This window comes from Lepeophtheirus salmonis, chromosome 6, assembly GCF_016086655.4.
Source record: "Lepeophtheirus salmonis chromosome 6, UVic_Lsal_1.4, whole genome shotgun sequence".
Lineage (NCBI taxonomy): Eukaryota > Metazoa > Arthropoda > Copepoda > Siphonostomatoida > Caligidae > Lepeophtheirus > Lepeophtheirus salmonis.
This window is the reverse complement of record NC_052136.2, coordinates 35,959,699-35,979,854: the sequence shown is the minus strand read 5'-3', so window position 1 is coordinate 35,979,854 and position 20,156 is coordinate 35,959,699. Positions and strand designations below refer to the sequence as shown.

The window sequence follows — 20,156 nt, the reverse complement described above, 5'->3', positions numbered from 1 at the left end:
AACATTCGGATGCCTCTCTAACAGACTCAACACTTTAATTTCTGTAAAGAGACAATCTTCGGTTCACTCTGTAGACCTAAAACCATCCATACATATGGTTACAATATATTTGTATTGCTGATGTGTTGGTTGACTTTTAGACAAGGCACTTGGTCAGGACGTCTCTGTATTTTTAATATACAGTTTCACAAAAATTAGTTCTTTCATGGCATAGCAGTTGAGTTTTTTTTAACCCTGTAAATGTAACATTTTTACTAAGCAAGCTTCCCTGCTCTAGAGCTCGCAAGAAAGGCTAGAAACTCAGGTAAATTCAATTTTTGTCCACTTGCTTAGCACAAATTCAATTTCGTACGCATTTTTTTATACATGGAGAATGTTACCTTGAATTTGATGCGAGTATCTTTTTTGGAAAGAAACAATAGACAATGAGTGTGGTGGATAATGCCATTTCTGTGACATGTTATTATATAAACTGTAAGGGTACAAAAGGTTATATTAAAAAAAATTATTTTGTTAGGAGTGAAAGCTTTTAAAGGCAATTTCGTTAATACATTTTTAAATTTCAATTAAATAAATAAAGTTAATATATAAATGATAAATATAATATTTATTGTATCACACAACCATTCTTCCGAAAGAAACAGACAAAAAAGTCCCAAAATCAGTTTGTAGCCGTTTGCCAATTCTTTCCAACTATGGAGTTATTATTTAATGGTTGTTGAGAGTTGTTCACAGCTTAATAATAATGTATTCGAAGTCGTGCAATCAACGTTCAAAATACTGATTAGGAGAAAAGAAGGAAAAACATCAAGGGTCGACCTCAAAATATATTGTATATTTTTGTGTTCAGAAAAGGGAATTTTGAACAGAATAAACTAAGTTTAGCTACTCGAAAAAGAAAAACGCGGGACTTCTTTTTTTTTTTTTTATTCTTTAATAGATTGTCGTGGTGTTAATATCTCCCAAAAGACGAATTGTCTATAATCTTAGGTCTATATAAATGGTTTTAAAAATGCATAAAAACAATCATATATGCATTGAATACATGTCGTAGTACCCCACAATGCCCAGAGTTATTAAGCGTCGTCGAAAAGAGAAACTTTGGCTAAAAAATATGGAAAAATAACCACCCACGAAATGATAAGTCTTACTCACCGTTGCTCATAAGGACACTTATACGCAGTAATCAATACATAAATGTTATCTCCTCAAGAATGAAAGAATGATAATAACAGCTTCATAAAAAAAAATAAAAAAGTATGATATAAGGACTGATGAGCCTCCTGACTTAAGTCTTAAGTGCTGAGCAGTAGTTAAACACGGTCGAAGCTATATGCAGAACGACTGCAAGATTTATATAATAAGGCTACATTGCTATTTCTTAGATCAAAAATATGAATACAATACACATTAGGTAACACTATATATATAATATAGAGTACACTTTGTATACACACGCAATGTTAGATGCAAAATTTCATTAATATGATTACATTGTTATTTTTTTGGATCTTAAATATGTATATGATATACATTAGGGATCACTATATACAGTACACTTTGTATACACGCTCAATGCTACACACAATGCCCCTGCAAGGTTTCATTAATATGACTACATTGTTATTTTTTAAATCAAAATACAATATCATACATATCAGGGAGCACTATATAAAGTGTATCCTACAAAGACACTCGATGCTTCATGTAAAAATCCCGCGATATTTCATTTATAGGACAAAAGAGGTGTTTCTTTCTTAGATTAAAAATGACTGTTTTTCATTCAAACAAAGGAAGGGGGATCTCAATTCAGTAATACTATAATTTCCCGCCTTTTTTTCGTGCTTCATAGTAATCCCATCCTTCACTGACGTACATAATATCTCAGCATACTAATTTAATATTTAATTAAAATATTAACATCTGTTGGGAGAGTGTATATAACTAGAGTATTGTGCACTTTTTATTATAATAATAAGTAATGGCTTAAGTATACCTTATGACTGTTTGTTACTTTATGTTTGTGTATATATTTTATAGTATATCCTATAAAAAGGGACAATGTACATAGTGGTACTAAGAAAAATTCGAGGGTAAATTCTACAATTACGTCTCATTCTTTGACTTTTTCTATTTCTTCATTGCAATTAATATATATTTTATTACGTTTTTTTGCTGTTGAACATATATATCAATTAATTTTTGGGTGAGGCATAATAACATTAAGATTTTCGCCATAAGGTGTACACGAATATTAGTGTATACTTTGGAATTGAACCAATGGCAATTTATAATTATAAATAATAATGAAAAAATATATTTGAATATTATGGAAAACATATTTCAGGCAATGTAAGAACTACAATTAGTATTTATGGTCTGAACTTTACAGGGTCTATTTTTTGGAGACTTGTTGAATATACTCGAGATTTACAGAGGCCTACGCTTTGTTAACATAAGTCTTCATTCACGTGCGTCTAGATTGATATGTGTAATACATTAATATCTGGATTCCTTGAGGGCAATGGGGAAGCGGTATGGGAGGCCTACCAATATGTTTATGTATAAAAAAACTGTAAATGAACATGGTAATACACTAACAATTTGAGGAACGTTTTTTGGGGAAAGCAGCTTAATTGTCATGACTTTTATTCAACCAGCTGCAAGTAGCCCCTCTCCGTATATAGAAAGGATATATATGATAGAATGTCAATCCTCAATTCTACTCCGAGTCCAGCAAAGACTTAGAACTGTCGACCAAACCCTCATTGTTAATCTCCGTCTTTCATGAGGCACTGGTTATTGCAACATATATAGATGTTATGTCTTCAAAAATTAACAAATAAAGACGACAGCTTTGGAAAAATAAAGTTTAGATTACACACTAGAAAACACTGCTTCTACGTGTTATACACCTCTATTCATAGAAAATACCCTCTGTAAGTTTTAACCCTCCAAACAACAAAAAAAGAATACTTTTAAGGCCAAATTTTGAATCTGGACTGTTCATTTACTTATAGGTACATTTGTAATCGACTAAGCGTATTCATCGTGAGGAGAGTTGCATCATTCGGTCTGCTTTCTCTTTTTGCTTGTTATTAGCTCCTTTTTGTTGTTTTAGGGGGTCCTCAGCAGATTAGCAATGCGAGCACTTTATATTTGTCAAATCATCGTCCTTTCCCCCAATGGCAACGCTGCATGCTGCTGAAGAGTGGCATTTATAGTCGGAGATAAAAAACACTTTAGGTTTCCAGTTACAAACTCCTGACAGAATACACATTTATAGTCAATTTATGGTATTCTCTCTATGTCCTTCAATCCGGACCTTTCCTTGTCTTCATTTCCACATATTTCCAACAGCTGTTCTTCTGTGGTTATATTGCACTCCATTGAGAAATGCAATCCCTCAAGTTCGACCTGTATTGGATGGTCATACATGGCTTCGTATGGAGTTTGCCCAATACCGGAGTGAAAGCAGCGATTCTTTACATATTGCACGAACCACAATCCGTCAGCCCATTTATTTGTCATATTGTCACGCTGTCACATCATAACAATGTCCTGGATGTCTCGATTGGCTCTTTCAACGGATTCTTGAGATTGTGAGTGACGGAGCTTTCCCTACACAAGTTTACAGTCTGGCCACATCGTAACATCTATCCCAGCATCTATAATTATTCTATTAGCAAACTCCCTACTATTGGCACTTTCTAATATCTATGGGGATTCCTTGACACTATCGATGTAAATGATGAGCGGTTTATGTCTTCACGGGACGCAGGCAGACAAATTTATTGAGGTGAATTGTATAAAAATCCAATTTTCCAAAAGGATTTTATCTGACAATGTAAATAAAACTGATTTGACCAAATCTATTGGAAATTTTATAGATTGTACGTTAGAGCGGGCATACTGCAAAATGCCCGATTTTCCACAATGTACGTAAAATATATTTATATATATATTTTTTTTTTTTTTGGGGGGGGGGGGGGGGGGATATATTTTGGAAAAATTTAAAATGACTATTCACATTAAAATTAAACTTCAAATATAAAATTTTTTGATAAACACTTCCAAAATCCACAGCTCTCAACAAAAATATTATTTTTAATTGAAAAAAGTTTCAAATATTGAATAGAAAAAAAAAAAACTTCCAAAATCCACAGCTCTCAACCAAAAAATAATTTTTAGTTGAAAAAAGTTTCAAAAGAAACTTTCAAATATTGAATTTTTTAGAAAAGAAACTTCAAAAATATAGCCTTACAGAAAAAGTTGCTTTTTAGAAAAAAAATTCAAAAATAAAATTTTAAATATTGATTTTTTTTTTTGGAAAAAATTTCATAAGTCTACAGCTCTCAACGAAAAAAATATTTTTTATTGAAAAAAGTTTCAAAATGAACTTTCAAATATTACATTTTTTCGAAAAAAACTTCAAAAATCTATAGCTTTTTATAAAGAAAATTAATTTTTTTGGAAAACAATTTCAAAAGTGAAATATTAAATACTTGATTTTTTCAAAAAAGGGGATTGGATGAGGCCAATGATAATTGGGAACGTTTATAAAAAAAACCTTCTATATAGGGATGTATATGAATATCAAAGTGTTATAATGAATCCCTTAGAAATTCAAGGAAATATGAAAAATTAACATGACTGATCTGAGGCATTAATTTAACTGAAATCAATAAAACTCTTTTTTGTGAGTAGATATTTTAAATAAATTTCAAGTCATAATAAATGCAAGCAAAATAATATAGTCCTTAAATAAATTATGTAATTTGCATAAAGAAGTATACAACATAGTATTAGGTTGATATACATATGATAATTAAAATAACGAGAGCATTAAATGAAAATAACGACTAAACATATGTTTTTATGAAGTATGTATTTACATACATAAACATTATGCACATACATACATTATTACAGTCTCATTAATTTCGAATAAAACTTAAATACTACCTAATATCTACAGAGTAAGTGGGTTTTATTTCAACAGTTTTGATTAGCAGTAGTACCCAACATTGTCCGAATTTATTCGGCGTCGACGTATATACAAATTTTGCTTTAATAATAAGGAAAATAACTCTTCAAGAAATCCTTCGAGTTACTCTCCATTCTTTGTGATCAAACTCACACGTAGCTCAATACATACATAGACAATCTCCTCTTAAGAAAAATAAATACATAATAATAACAGCTTCCGAAAAAAGAATGAATATGATCTGATGAGCTAGTTGAATATCTTCATCGTAAGTCACATTATTTTTTTAAGTTTTATATAAAGTACTTTCCTTTTTTTCTTCTTTAATATGAGTTGAACTAAACGCCTGCAAGATTTTATTCCCCCTTTTTTTTCTTTATACTGTATTGACAAAGGTGAAAATCCAGTATTGAATGGGCATGTAAAAAAAAACAAAAACCGAAAATCAACTTGATAATCCTAAGAATTTGAAAAATGTTTTGGAGGAGAGAAATAATACTGCTCATGAGGCTTGATTACATCAGCTACAATCAGCTGTGACAAGAGAGGAAGGAAAAAAGGATATAAAATAGGTCATTTGTTAGTATTACTCCGATGTCAATCCCAAATTCTACTCTGAGTCCTCCAAGGACTTACAATTATATCTCCGCAACAAATCCTCAGGGTTACGCTCCGTCTTTTATGAGCACACACGAACGTTCAATCAAGTTTTGAATATAATTGAATCTATTTATGAAAGGATGTTCACTACTCAGGAATGAAATAACCATGACAACTGCTACGGAAAATAAAATTCCTTCTTTATACTACCAAATACAAATTAACAGGCCAGCTAAAAAACACATAAGATACATCAGGGATCACTACATACTCGGTTATTTCTATTCAGATATACATACATTATTTTTTACTTGCTAGATGACACTTGAATCAATGTGACTTTTTAAATAGTTTTTTAGAGCACTGAGCAAGATTTTATTCGAAAGAACAGATGTCTCCTTCAGTTCAGTCAAATTGTATCATCTCACTGAATACTCAAAATGTAACTCATAGTCACATAATGAAATGTTCTAATTCCGTTCATGGAACATCCTTTTAGATTGGAAGAAGGAAGAGTTTATATTATAATAAATACACAGGAGTGCAAGTTTGTTTTATTAATAAAGAAGATGCCATATACCACCAGTAGTATAAATCACGCAACCTTTCCTCCAAAAATAAACAAAACAAAGTCCCAAAATTATATGGTAGTTAGCGAAATAAGTCAATCATACCAACTGCTATATCTTAAATCCTCCTTGACTAACATTGTCATATTATTTCACCACAATTTTCAAAATGAATTACTTATATTGACAATGTTACAATCTACATAGTATATTATGCAATACTTTGTTTCTCATAATTTTTTTAACTATTATTAATATATGATAGCGACATGTCTTCATAGCAACAATAAGAAGGTCAATATACCTATATATTATTATATATATATATGACGAGGGATCAGCAAAAACTTGTATTCCTGTCCATTTGGAAACGGAGCATATGTATAAAATAGATTATTACTTTGTTTTTATACTTTGACAGCGTATTACATAGGGTATTTTTGCGCTAGCGAGAAAACACCGTGATATATATGCATATATACTTAGACATTTACACGTACGATAGATATGGTAATCCACCCTCAAAAGTTAAAAAAAACCCAACTCATAGTATCATTTTTGGGACGGTAAAATTTTCATGAAAATGGTCAATTTAAACCCAAAAATCCAATTAAAAAAATAAAAATCGTCGGAGTGGAAATATTTAAATGATTCAAAGGAATTCAAATTCAAGATTTTTTATGGAGGTTTTATTTCATTTCTAAGATATTAATTTTTCAAAAAAACACCAATCATTATTATAAATGGTCAATTTAGACCCATAATCCAATTAAAAAAATTAAAATGGCCGGAGTGGCCTCAAAGCATTTCTCTTTGACTGAAAAGTGTTTGTCCAGGTGGGAAAAAATATTGCTCTGAAAACGGAACAGTCTAATCTACATGCTTCATATAATTAATCAAAATGTTTAATAATTGAATTCATTTGAATTTTCATTAATTACATATTATAACCTTCAACAAACAAATAATACCTTCATAAATATTAGATATGTATCACATTGCATAAATTGAATCGATAAAATGAAATGGAGGTAAGCTTCAAAACAAAGTTAGGAGATAATAAATCAATCTAAACTGTCTGGAAACTGCCATTATTATAATTAAATAAAGCACATAATATATATGTAGGTATAAGGTTTATAATCCACGAATTGTCGGGCTTATAAGCCTACCGGAAATTTAATCTAATTATTTAATAATATAAGCTTCATTTAATTAAACGTTGAACACATATTAAATGAATAATCTCTCGGTTTAAAGTTTATACAATGTATTCTATACAACTGATGGGGTGAATACATCGATTATAGCTTGTTCATCCTTTCCTATTTAATAATTTCTTTGTTGCGGGTGGGATTGGCTCATGGAATCTGCAGGGTCTAAAAAAACCAAAATCACTATCATTCATACTGATACAATGAGGATTGAGAATATATATATATAGGTAAGACTAAAGAAACTCTAAGGAACGAGGTGACAAGCTGGTTGACATTTGAATAAAACCCAAGAACATGAATTTCAAATATGTTCACTCATTCACACACCCATGATCAAAAAATGACTAAGGATGAGGCTTTTGTAGAGTCCAAAGAGAGTAAAACTGTTATGTTCATCACAAAAATATTAAAGCTTTAAAGCAGAGTGGCAAAATAACTCTAATAGCTTGAAACGATTCCATGTCTTACTTATCACAGGCGCGTCCGTAGGGGTGGGCTGGAGGGCTAAGCAATTTATCTTTTTCTTGGAAAATTTAATCTTTGAAATTTTTTTCAAATATTCTATCAAAAATTTAATTTTCTGTGAATAACTATGGATTTTTGATTTTTTTTTTCCAAAAAATTTAATTTTTTGTGAGTGACTGCGGATTTTTTGAATTTTTTTTTCCACAAATAAAAAAAAATTGGATTTTTTTAAAGAGGTCACATCCGCTAAACAATCACTTTTTCAGTTTCCCTTGCCTTACTGCTTAGTACAAGTTTGCCCTTAATTCACAAATATTGTTCTATATCTGCAAAAAAGTACAGAATATGTGTTTTTGAAGCAGTCTATGGAGCTAGCCATAGACCTCATGGACGACTTAAGGGCTTCTACAGAGTTATAGTAGGTTATACAGGCATCCCCCTCAAACTTTACCTACTGATAATAATCACAAGGATTAAGATCAGGAGGTCTTGAATTCCAAAGAATGAGGCGCATTGTCCTTCAAGTAATTCAACGCAATCTTGGCAATTGGGCAGGGGCGAAGTCCTGCTGAAAGATGTATTGTAAAAGATAGTACTGCGGTGCACAAAGTTGCCTGGGGGAGCTATGATAGACCTATTGAGCCCAGACAGGAACCTGGGAGAATCTCTTTCTCTTAGGAATGTGATTGGACCTGTGGGACATACTCGTGTCTTGATACCTCTTGATGATGGTGAAGACGGTTCTTTTTTAGTACATCAGGAGTATGGTTATGTCAGGGGTAGAGAGTCCTGCCCAATGCAGTTTGATCATGGTGGATCTTTTTTGGTGCACCATCCTCTTGAAGTGAGATATTATTTTGCTACTTCTCGGAAAGTTATAAATACATCCTACAGAACCTCTCCAAATAAAATAAAAAACTACTTGGTCATATCACTGTTGTTGCTTTATACGACCAATAACTTGGTACAAATTTATCTGCGCGGGTCTGTATATAGGTAAAATATACAGTATGTATTTAAAATTGTGTGTGTGTGAGAGAGAATACAACACAAAAACTTAGACAAGAATAAGAGGGTAAAATAATCTCAAGGCGTAATGGAAACTCATATTATAATATGTGGATGTATAATATATATAATAATTTATTGTAATACAGAGATTGTAAATAATGACAGCGTTTACAATCCTTTTAAGCTAAAATAGTTGTACTTTGCCTTTCCCATTTTTTTTTAGTATTTTATTCAATCCCCCACTAAGACTTTTTTTTAAATATGTATTTATGAATAATTCATACATATGTTTATGATATTAGACTGTCCCGTTTTTGGTTTCATGTTTTTCTCTGCAATAAGACATTTTCTGCTGGGTTACAATCAGGAGAGTAACCTTGAGGATTTGTTGCAGAGTTATAATTGTAAGTTCTTGTTAGACTCGGGGTAGAATTGAGGATCGACAACGGACTCATTCCTTTATACACGTTACTTTTAATAGTTGCAGCCTGAACAGTGTCTTATATTTACAAAAGCTCTTAACATTTTGGAAGAAAGAACATCTAAGTATAAAGCAATTAAAAATGAAGATCAACGCTGAGAATTGGATGAATATTTACTAGTGTAAGTAGTTTTGCGTCGGTCCCTATTTAGGAATGAACACTGCAGTCTCGTCCAGTTCAGTTGTAGTTATTTCCTTCATCTCATAGATGCTCGGAGCTAATTTAATTCCCTTCTCCCCCTCGTTATAATGAAACGTCATTATAGCAAAGTTGATCTCCTACAAAACTTTCTTCAAATTGTCAGGGTTGCCATGTTGATTTTCAGTTTCTTTCTTTTTAAATTGGCCATAACGGTATTATATATTTAAATTTTACGTTTGATAAAGCAGGGATACCTTGAATACTCATCTAAATGGCTACATATGTAGGCATTAGGGTCTGTCCTTTCCTGGGAAATTGACCTTGAGCAGAATATCGGGACTGCTTATAATTGAGCACCTCTTGGATCCCCCAAAATTCTGAAGACAAGATGGATAAAGTTTGATACTGATACACCGAGTACGAAAAGATATAAAAAGTACATTATTGATGCATTGTCTCATATTTGGGACAACGGTACACGAGGCCTAGAAATGTCCAATTTTGATGCAGAAAACTAAAATGACGTGTAAGATACCTCAAAGATAGGCAGTCAGTTTTTTGATTCTAACCCAATACAAAAGTTCTTTATGCAGGATGATACAAATATTAAGCCAAAGACGAGGCAGCCTAATGCCATATCTTTAGTTACATACATATTTATGTATGTAACTATGTACATATATATAATTTTTTATTAAGTTTAAAATATATCTTATCTTCTGGATCCATGGTTTCAATTTAGTTTTTTTAAAAGGATTATATTATGTACATAAATGTATGTTCGAGGAGATAAATATTTTTGGGCTTAAAATGATAAAATCTAAATCCCTTTAATTCTTTGCCTACACTTACTTATAGGAAAATATAAAAAATGGCACTAAAAGTCTTCAAATTGTACCAAAGTAGATTTTTAGAAAAAAACCGAAGGTAAACAAAAGCCTCTAAGTAGCACCTTAAACTACATATGGTGTGGATATTTGAAAGAAATAATCATTGTGTTCCCCAACTAAAATAGTGAAGTCAAAATACCAATACCGGGCCGTGCAGAATTATTTACCGATTTTTGTTCAGAACAAATCGCGGATAATAATGACATTTCAAATGACTTGAGAAACAATTTATTCATACATTTTTAGAATAATAAAATAGTTTGTGATCAAATTTAATCAATGTAGCCACCATTTGACTCAATGACACTGGTCAGGCGACGTCTGAAGCTGCCACAGACTTGCTGGATGTAATCAGCGTCCATGGAGGACCAGGCCTTGTTGACAGCAGCCTTTAAGGCGTTTATGTTCTTGTGTCGTTTTTTGCAGGCCTTGGTCTCCACGTGCGCCTAGATAGAGAAGTCTAGTGGGTTCAGATCTGGGCTCTGAGGGGGCCAGCAGTCCTTAGGCCAAAAGTTCATGTTGTCCTTGAGCCACTCCTGAGCTTTCTTGGAAGCGTGGGCGGGTTCTCCATCTTGTTGAAAAACCCAAGGAGAGTTGCCGACTATGGATTTGATACACGGAAGGACCTTGGACGCCAGAATCTTCACATAACCCTACGCTGTTAATCTGAGCCAGTGGGGAACCATACCGGCTTCATGGCCTTCCCATTGGATCTCCAAACATCTTCAAAGCTCACAACACGGTCATTTTGCCTGTTGAAAACAGGATCGACCGTAAAAGTTTTCTCATCTGAAAAAATGATGATGCGTCCAGATGAGCTCTTGATATCATTCAAGATTTTCTTGGCACGCTCAAGTTTGACTTCTCGCTAACGTTCAGTTAGCAGAGGTCGTTCAGTACGCCTCAGGGACTTTCGTCCAGCCCTTTTCAATACCCTTGAAACAGTTGATCTCGACGTTCCCATCTTTCCGGCCATGTCGGCAGTGGACCTGTTGGGAGTCCTCCTGAACACTGCCTTTACTTGCCTTGTTGAGACAGTGGGCTTCCTGCCAGCACCAGGGGAATGCTTGAGATCACCCCAGCCTCCAAGGGCTTGGAAACGTTGTAAATTGTCTTCAACGAGGCCCCAACCTGTTCCTTAATGTTGTTATGAAGCACTCCCGCTCGGAGGAAGGCTGCAATGTCGATCCTCTTTGTTTCCTGATTGGACATGGTCTCACGTTTGGAAGTTGTTACGCTCTCACAGGAAGGATTTTTGTTTATATTAACAGTAATAATACAAAACAATCTGATTAGGCGCCACAAAACCTCTTAAAAAGTATATTTACATCATTGGTAAATAATTTTGCACGGCCCGGTATTCCCGTACGGGTTCCGGTACCCATATGCATACTATTATTTAAGTACTTTTCAATAATTATTCAAAAAAATTCAACTACCAGCGATCCTATTCAGAATGTATTTCACACTTTCAAACACACTAAGAGCAATTTTTGGGAAGTGGTCTTTCAAGGGGTTGCAAATAGTAGGGGAATCAAAAAATGTAATGGGAAAATTATGGTTACATCATGGTTGCATCTACCGAATTTTTATTTGAGTAAAGAGTTCTTTCTGGCATTCTAAAAGGGTCTAGTGCATTTTCGCCGAAAAAAATCAGCATTTTTAATGCCCCAGTCTGGAAATAATTGGGACTATTTGTATCCATAAATAGGAAGGGACTCATAAATACAAAGTCAAGTTATCTAGTGGCCATTATTCTTTTTGGATTATTTCGTGACAAGGAATTCGCTTCCAAAAACTAAGGCACTGTATTATGGACTTTTAAAATCCAAGGTATATATACCACAAAAACTCTTTTAATAGATGCCACAGTAAGATATGTTGATTTTAATATCCAAATACCAATAGTCTATGGAAAGTTATGGGACTTTGCGTTTGACATAATGAGGTTCGTACCCTTGAATTAGAACGTCACCGGAAAAATTTAAAACATATTGTGAATAGTTTTAGAAAGCATTCTCGTCTCTCAGATAAGCTATAACTGTGGAAATTTTTATTGCTGTAAATTTTATTATAACTTTTAACGCTTTCTTAATATTTGTGTGAATTCTTTCATTTTTTTTTTTTTTGTTTTGTTAATTCTTTTCATCTTTTATTTTACAATTAATATTGTTAAATGAACACTTTATTTTTTTTTGATCGGAGACATACAAAGAGAAAAAAAAAGTAGAAGAACGAATGAATTTGTCAACCCTGGAGATCTAATTTTAAACTATAATGTTTATACTATTTAAAAAAATCTGCATTTTCTAAAAAAGGCTTCACCTGAGATGAAAGTCCATATTTGAGGGAATATAGGATAATATAAAAAACAGGGTGAGTCTTTTGTAGTTTTCTGAAAAACTCATAATCATGATTTTGGATTTTTTTTTAATGTTCTTTGTCGGAAATTGAATGCAAATTGACGCAACAATTACAAAGGGCAAACTATTTACACATATAGATGGTTCCAATACAAATGAAGTATAGTACAATTTTTTATGTATCAGTGTCTCGGTATCTCTGTACTAACGTAATATTGAACAACGCTATTACACACATTACGAAATTACTTTGTTAAAGCTTCTTAGACTGAGCATATCTCTATTTCTTAGCAAATGACACTAAAAGTTTGAACTTACCTTCATTCTTAATTATTCCATAAAGAAGTGTAAGAGAATAGAGACACAGATAATCATTTTCCCTCACGTTCAAAGCCTCAAAAATAGCCTTTAAAAAGGGTCTTCCAACAGTAGAGAACTCCTCACTTTTAGAGGACTCAGTGTCCATGGCAGCCATTTTTTCATCATCTGTGAGCCCACGAGAAGGAAGAGAATGTGAGTCCCAGAGTTCTTCCATTTGTGAAGAGGAGTCTTCTTCAGTTAATCGAGAAGGAGAGGAGAGGCGAGATGCTGAGTCGAGCAGGGAAGAGCTATCCTCATTTATTTTCTCTTTGAGAGATTTCTCAAGGGTTTTTGTGGGAGCCACGAATCTGGGTTTGGTAGAGGGAAGCCCCTGTAAATGAAACAGATTAATTATTTTGATGTACCTTTTATATTAATGAATGTCAACTCAAAAGTGAGCTAGAAATGATTTTTCCAAAAAGTGAGTCTGGATTAATAATGTACTTTATGAAGAATTATCACTCATTCCTATCAACAAATTATAAACCTTTTGGGTGTGTCGCAACCTGAGCTTAAAGAATAACAAAATTGATATTCCTCATGAAAGAAGAATAAATGAACAGAGTATATTTAAAATGGCAATATCGGGACAATTATAAGTCTCTTAAATCAAATAAAGCTAACGTTCTTGAGTATCTTAACACATCCCACAAATTTGGATACATTGTACATAATTGACTCAAATATGTATATGAAATATTGGGCTTTATGAATGATGAAGTAAAACAAAAAACAAGGTGGGATTTTCTCCTTTCTTGATATTTTTTTTTCAATATTGTTTCCATATTCTACTCGACTCGGGCTTGAACCAATATTTTCGACGACTTGTGTCTTGACTTGGACTTCAAATTACTTTATATTTCGATGACTTGCATCTCGACCATCCAACTCATAACTCATGATATTAAGGTTTTTGGTTTTTTTTAAATAAGGATTTATTTTTTCTCGATGTCTTATATTCATACAGGTATTTTGTAAGGATTTTAATTAATATTTACAAAAAAAAAAAAAAAAATAGATGGAATATCTAAAAAAAATATACAAAATTTAAATGACATAATTATTATAATTCCTCATTACACAGTTCACTAACCGCTTTATAAAAAGAATGTTCACAAAAAGAGGATTTAAAAAAATTATAATACTTATATATTTAAATATAACTATAATATTTTCCTTACACTAATGTTATTTTAAAATATATAAAGTTTTCCTCATTATAGCAATAATTCATTTTCTCCCTCAAAATTATGTAACAGTCGGCTGATATTAAGAAAAGTCTTAACCCAAATTTGAACGAAAGTTTTCATTAAAAAAAAATTAAACACCACTTTCTATAAATATAATACTTTTTTAGATAAAAAATAAAATTACAATTCTTAAAATTTGTGCATATATACTTTGATTATTACTTAAAAATTAAGTATAAATATAAAAAAAAGTATGCCTGAAAAAAAAAAAAAAAAAAAACGAAGAGACTCGGAATTGTTGCCCAAACAAATAAAATTTCGGCAATCACCTCTTCATTCGACGAAAATTTCTTCCCAGCGAGCATTCTCTTGAGATTTGGGAACAGAAAATAGTTGCTGGGGCCAGATCTGGAGAAAACGGTGAAAGAGGAAGCAATTTGAAGCCCAATTAATCGATTTTTGCCATCGTTGACAAGGTAAATTGTCTTGGTGAAGCAGCACTTTCTTTTTCTTCAAATGCGGCCATTTTTTGGCAATTTCACCTTTCAAACGATCCAATAACACTATGTAATAGTCACAGCTTATGAACCTTCCTTTTTCAAGGTAGTCAATGAAAATTATTCCATGTGCATTCCAAAATACAGACGTACACGTAATACAGACATTTTCCCACGCTTTGAAGCGGGTTTATCGTGTGCAGTCCACTCGCATGACTGTCGATTGGACTTCGGAATAAAATGGGGGAGCCATGTTTCATTCATTACCACATATCGACGCAAAAACTCGGGTTTATTACGCTTGATCATCTTCAAACATTGCTCCGAATCATCAACTCGTCGTTGTTTGTGTGTCAAAGTGAGCTCGCGCGGCACCCACTTTACACAGAGCTTTCTCATAGACAAATAATCGTTAATCATATGATGTAGACGTTCAGTTGATATCTTTAGAGTGTCTGCCATTTCATTCAATTTCAACTTACAGTCATTCAAAATCATTTTGTGGATTTTTTTCTTGTTTTCGTCGGAACAACCCCTTTTGGGCGTCCACTGCGTTCACCGTCTTCGGTGCTCATTTCACCACGTCTAAACATAGCATATCAATTCTTGATGGTTGATTTTCCTGGGGAAGTGTCCAGAAACTCGGCATCAAACCAAGTTTTTGCTTCAACTGTATTTTTTCCCCTCAAAAAGCAATATTTTATTAACACACCAAATTCCTCTTTATCCATTTTTTCATTATAACAAAAGTTGCTTCACTCAAAATGCTATAATTCAGAAATTAATGATTCGACAGCTGGCAAAGGTTTAAATGCATCTTTTGAGGGTTAAGGCTAACTAAAAAACATGTTTAAAAACAATCTAGTAGCACCATCTATATGTTAGGCATGGGACTTCTCATTTGACCCAGTCTAACATCCAAAAACAAACAATATATGTTGCAAAACTCGAGTATAATATTTATTAAATACATTAAGAAATTTGCTCTACTTATACACTAGACTGGATCGTACCTTTCATATTTTCGAAAATCACAGACAGGTAGAGTTTTAACTGTGTTTTTTCACGTAGATTTCAAAAATGCAATTTTCAAAAACAACGTTAATTTCATTTTGAAAATTAGAGAAAATTCTTTTTGTTCTATATATTTCCAATGCTGGTTTTCTTTATGTAATTTATAGATATTCATATTAAAAGAATGCATTTGTATTGCCCTTGATGTAAAGAAATCTAATATGGAAATATTTTAATCATAACTTAACGTTAAGTTAAGTAAGTTTACGATTTGATGATGCTATACTTAGTGTAGATGTAAAAGTAATAATTGAGTCCAATTATAAGTTTAACTTAACTTTTAAATACTTTATACGCCCATAACCAAAAACTATTTCTATATAATTTATTTCAACTTTATATTAGTTAACACAAATAATAATAGAGTCCTAAATTAACTTAATAAAACGTTAACGTAAATCATTGACAAAAATAAGATTAAAAGAGTGCTGGAGAAGTTGACGAAAGAGATTAAATACGAGTTTGAGAAGAGGTGTAGAGAGGAGGAGCCAATCACCTGTATTTTCTTTGATGCAATAATCAACCTGACTAATGTCGTGATGGAAGCAATGGGTAGTGAATTGGCATTTGATGATTGACCCTGGGACTAATTACTTATTCCACTTTATACCAGAGAAACCAAATAAGGAAGACTCACACGTTACTCTAATTGCAAAGTTTATATTTAAATGGTTATAGAGAGGGGTTGGGATAAAATAGTCATGGCGATTGGAGGGAACTCAACAAATGTGAGCACTGGTGTAAATACTAAAGTTATGCATAAACTTGAAATGAAGTTTGGGAGAAAACTGGTCTGGTTGCTGTGTAGTCTGCATACTAATGAATTTCCATTACGCCGTCTAATTCTTGAGCTTGATGGCCCAACCCTCTCTGATAATAGATTATCTGGACCAATAGGAAAACTGGTAGACTGGGTTACAGGTTTGGATATCCATTCAAACATTCCCCGAATCTCTATTGGCCCACCACTAGTCAAACTTTGTGATAAGGTTGTTCAATATATGTCTACAGATTAAAACTACGGTTATATGATAGTGTGTGCTATCAGGGAAGAAGTTTTACCTGGAAGGATGGTTTTTTTGGAGATGGGATCATTTAACCACTGCTAACAGACTTTTAAGACTCTGGGTATCAAAGCATGGACTGAAGGGAGAAAATATAAAAATCTGATATTCATAGCTAAGTTTGTGTGTATTATCAATCTTTGTTGAATAACAGGATGAAGTACTGTTTGATAGAATTAAAGCCAAGGCACGTCATATTTGAACTTAATAGTCTCAAGTCCCAGACAAAATAGGTGCATGAACTCGTGAGACCAAGAGTGAAAAGATCTGCTTGGTATGCTCACAGTAAAAAGATCCTATAAGCTCTAGTTTGCTCTGATGCCCAGAAGAAAATAACCATAGGAGTAGAACGAATTCTAGCTATCAAGGGAGAGAGTTGACCAAAAGGAAAACCGAATAGCCTATCTGTCAGCCTCCGAAAAACGCCTGTATAAACAGTGATGCTTCTAGCACCATTGACCATACTAACTGGTTAGAAGGAGTGTCAAAGCCACATCTTAACTACTTTTTAACAACTCCCAAATTAAAAAACTCTATCCCAACACCAATGAAAGTGTTGAAATGTCCATGCCACACAAAAATTTGTGTGAGAGTTTTTAAAATGGTCACTGCTGCTGATTCACAGTATTTCTTATAGGAAAATAAATATGGAACAATAACAATTCAAAAGGCCAGCAGGAAAGAGATGTCAAAGAATGACTCCAAGCAAGATCTCTATAACCTTCTAAAATTAAATAAATTATAAGAAAGATTTCTTGAAAGAAAAAGTTAAAACTCTTAAATTGATTCAAATATAATTTCAATATTTACATCATATTTCCAAACAAAATTTTTGTTATTAATCATTTATTATTATCATTGGATAGGGATATTTCTTTTCTTCTATTAGATATTTAGAAACAAAATAGACAGCTTGATAAAATAGATATGCATCATTTTAAAGTGCATAAATAACTAGGTTAGAATGATTAAAACATTTTCAAATTTGAACTCTTCATATCAAGGACAATACATATAAATTCCCGCCAAGGATTTACCACATCGTTACCTATATTGTACCACGCAATCTTTTCTCAAAAAAGAAACAGGAAAAAGGGCCGAAATCATCTGGTAGTTTGCCACAAAGTCAATCATACCAACTTCTATGTATTTCTCAATTAATAATCCTAGACTATCATTATCCAGAATTTTAACAATGAATAGGATATCATCATTGTTTATATTTTAAAAGGAACAAATTTATAATCAGCCTCGTTTTTTTGGAATTGGTAATCTCAAGAATGATTTTTCTTTTCCTTAGCCTGGACGTATCAAGAAAGACGAGGGAATCGACATCTGACACCAAAATACCAAAGGCATTTTCGTGTTAGCAAGGTAACGCTATGTTACATCACTATTTTGTAGAGATGTGTATGAGTAAATATGGAAAAAAAGAATAACGCACTTACTATTAGGGCCTTGTATATGTTTGTATTGCAGAAACTGTAAACTCTTTTTTTTTTTGTAAAAAAAAAAAGTTATGAATCCCTTAACAAATAATATAAAAATAAATTAATTCATTTTAATTAAATAAAAAAATGAATAAAAACTAAAACATTGTAAGAGCAGATATCATAGAATCGAAATACGGGGCAACCAATATTATTTATTCATCCCATTTATACAACTTTTCAGAGATTAAGAGTCCTTTGTTTTTTACAATTTTCTTATAAAAAATTATGTCGCACATAAGGAGCTGTTGATTGCTATGAAGATCATTGTCCTAGTCGGCAACATGAGCACACAATACTAGAAGTGGATTGAGATAGGAGCACTCTACCACGAAAGATTGCACTAGAAGGCCATTGAGCAGCAGACTTGGGACTCAAGGAAGGCTATTTACAATAATTCAATACAATCCCGTGCGGTACAGTGTGTCCCTGCGAATTGTTCAATATTTTTCTTCTGCTCAACTTCATCAAAATTCTCAAAAAGTATTAGTTATAAGACAATGAAACTTTATATAAACAATTACATCTCAAATTGGGCAGCTTCGGCCTACACATTGGCCTTGATCCTAGACTAGAAGGCCTTGCAGGTATTTTTCGCGTATTTTCCGAAATTTTGTCCCACTCGTTCTCCCCATTAGTCTTACGGAAGACATACATTTGCCACGTTGTCTTCACACCACTCTTTTACACACTTTTAACACTCTATTACTCTACTAATTGATACTTCTAAAAAAAATCGGTAGATTGTTTATTGAGTCAATGAATACTTTCTAAAGTTGCATTCAAGTTTCGCTGGGACACTCTGTATAGCCAGGCACTCCTTCTTCGTACTGTGCTCAAACAGGCTATGTACGTTTAATAGAATAAAAATATTTTCAAAAAACACTTTAAATTACATTTTGCATGTTACTACTACATAATATGTAATAATATATAAATTATTTTATCAATATAATTTGTAATTTAAACAATAAATAAGTTCACTGCACTTACATAGGCAGTAGCTACAATGCAAGGATTTGTTTGTTTTATGAACAAACAAACAAAAAGCCATTGCTTTATCTATTTATTTTTACTATACAAAAAGCATAATGAAGATTCAAATATTTTCACAATGATGTGACGGACTTGATAGAAAACAACACTCTGGACAGACGTGCAGATATGCAAACACAAAAATAATAATTCGTTTAAATAACCTTTGTATTCTTTGACTAATTCAATGAGGGTCAAATCTATCCCTCATGACGTCATTAAGGGTTGTGTTTCTCCTTTTTTAAGTATTTTGTTATACAATAGAATAAATTACGAGGGTGTTCTGAAAAGTTTCCGACCTCAAAGTGAAGATGGTAGCACACGTAAATAAAAGCTGATCACATCTAACTAGCATCTCTAGACAGTTACTCATCAAAGTTGCTAGCAGATTTATGTAATAGTGTATTAATGTGTGCGTTTTTTTTTTTGAAATTGGACAAAATTGAGTAGCGAGGTGCCATTTTATTTTTATCAAGTGTAACCTTTAAATAGGTTCAAACTATATCTTGAACCTTTGTTAGGTAGGAAACTATGCAAAATATGTCTAATGCTCTTAATGATATCTCATTTCTTATTTACCCATCAACATTTTTAGCATAAAATCAAAGGGCCTACAGTTAATGAACGATAGTACCGGTCCTAAGACTGGTCTGGACCGACTAAATAAAGATCAACACAACACTAATCGTCATACAAAAAAAAAAAAAAAAAATGTTCACCA

At 32.6% G+C, this 20,156-nt stretch overlaps 1 protein-coding gene across 4 annotated transcripts in view; it reads right to left on the bottom strand.

Moving 5' to 3' along the window:
* ema (C-type lectin domain containing ema) overlaps window positions 1-20,156 on the bottom strand; it is a 234,140-nt gene that overhangs the window by 51,291 nt on the left and 162,693 nt on the right. For all 4 annotated transcript variants that reach the window (XM_040713885.2, XM_071889271.1, XM_040713886.2 and 1 more), the window contains one exon: window positions 13,044-13,416. In XM_040713885.2, coding sequence (XP_040569819.1) covers window positions 13,044-13,416 — 373 coding nt within the window. The remainder of the gene's footprint in view (window positions 1-13,043; window positions 13,417-20,156) is intronic.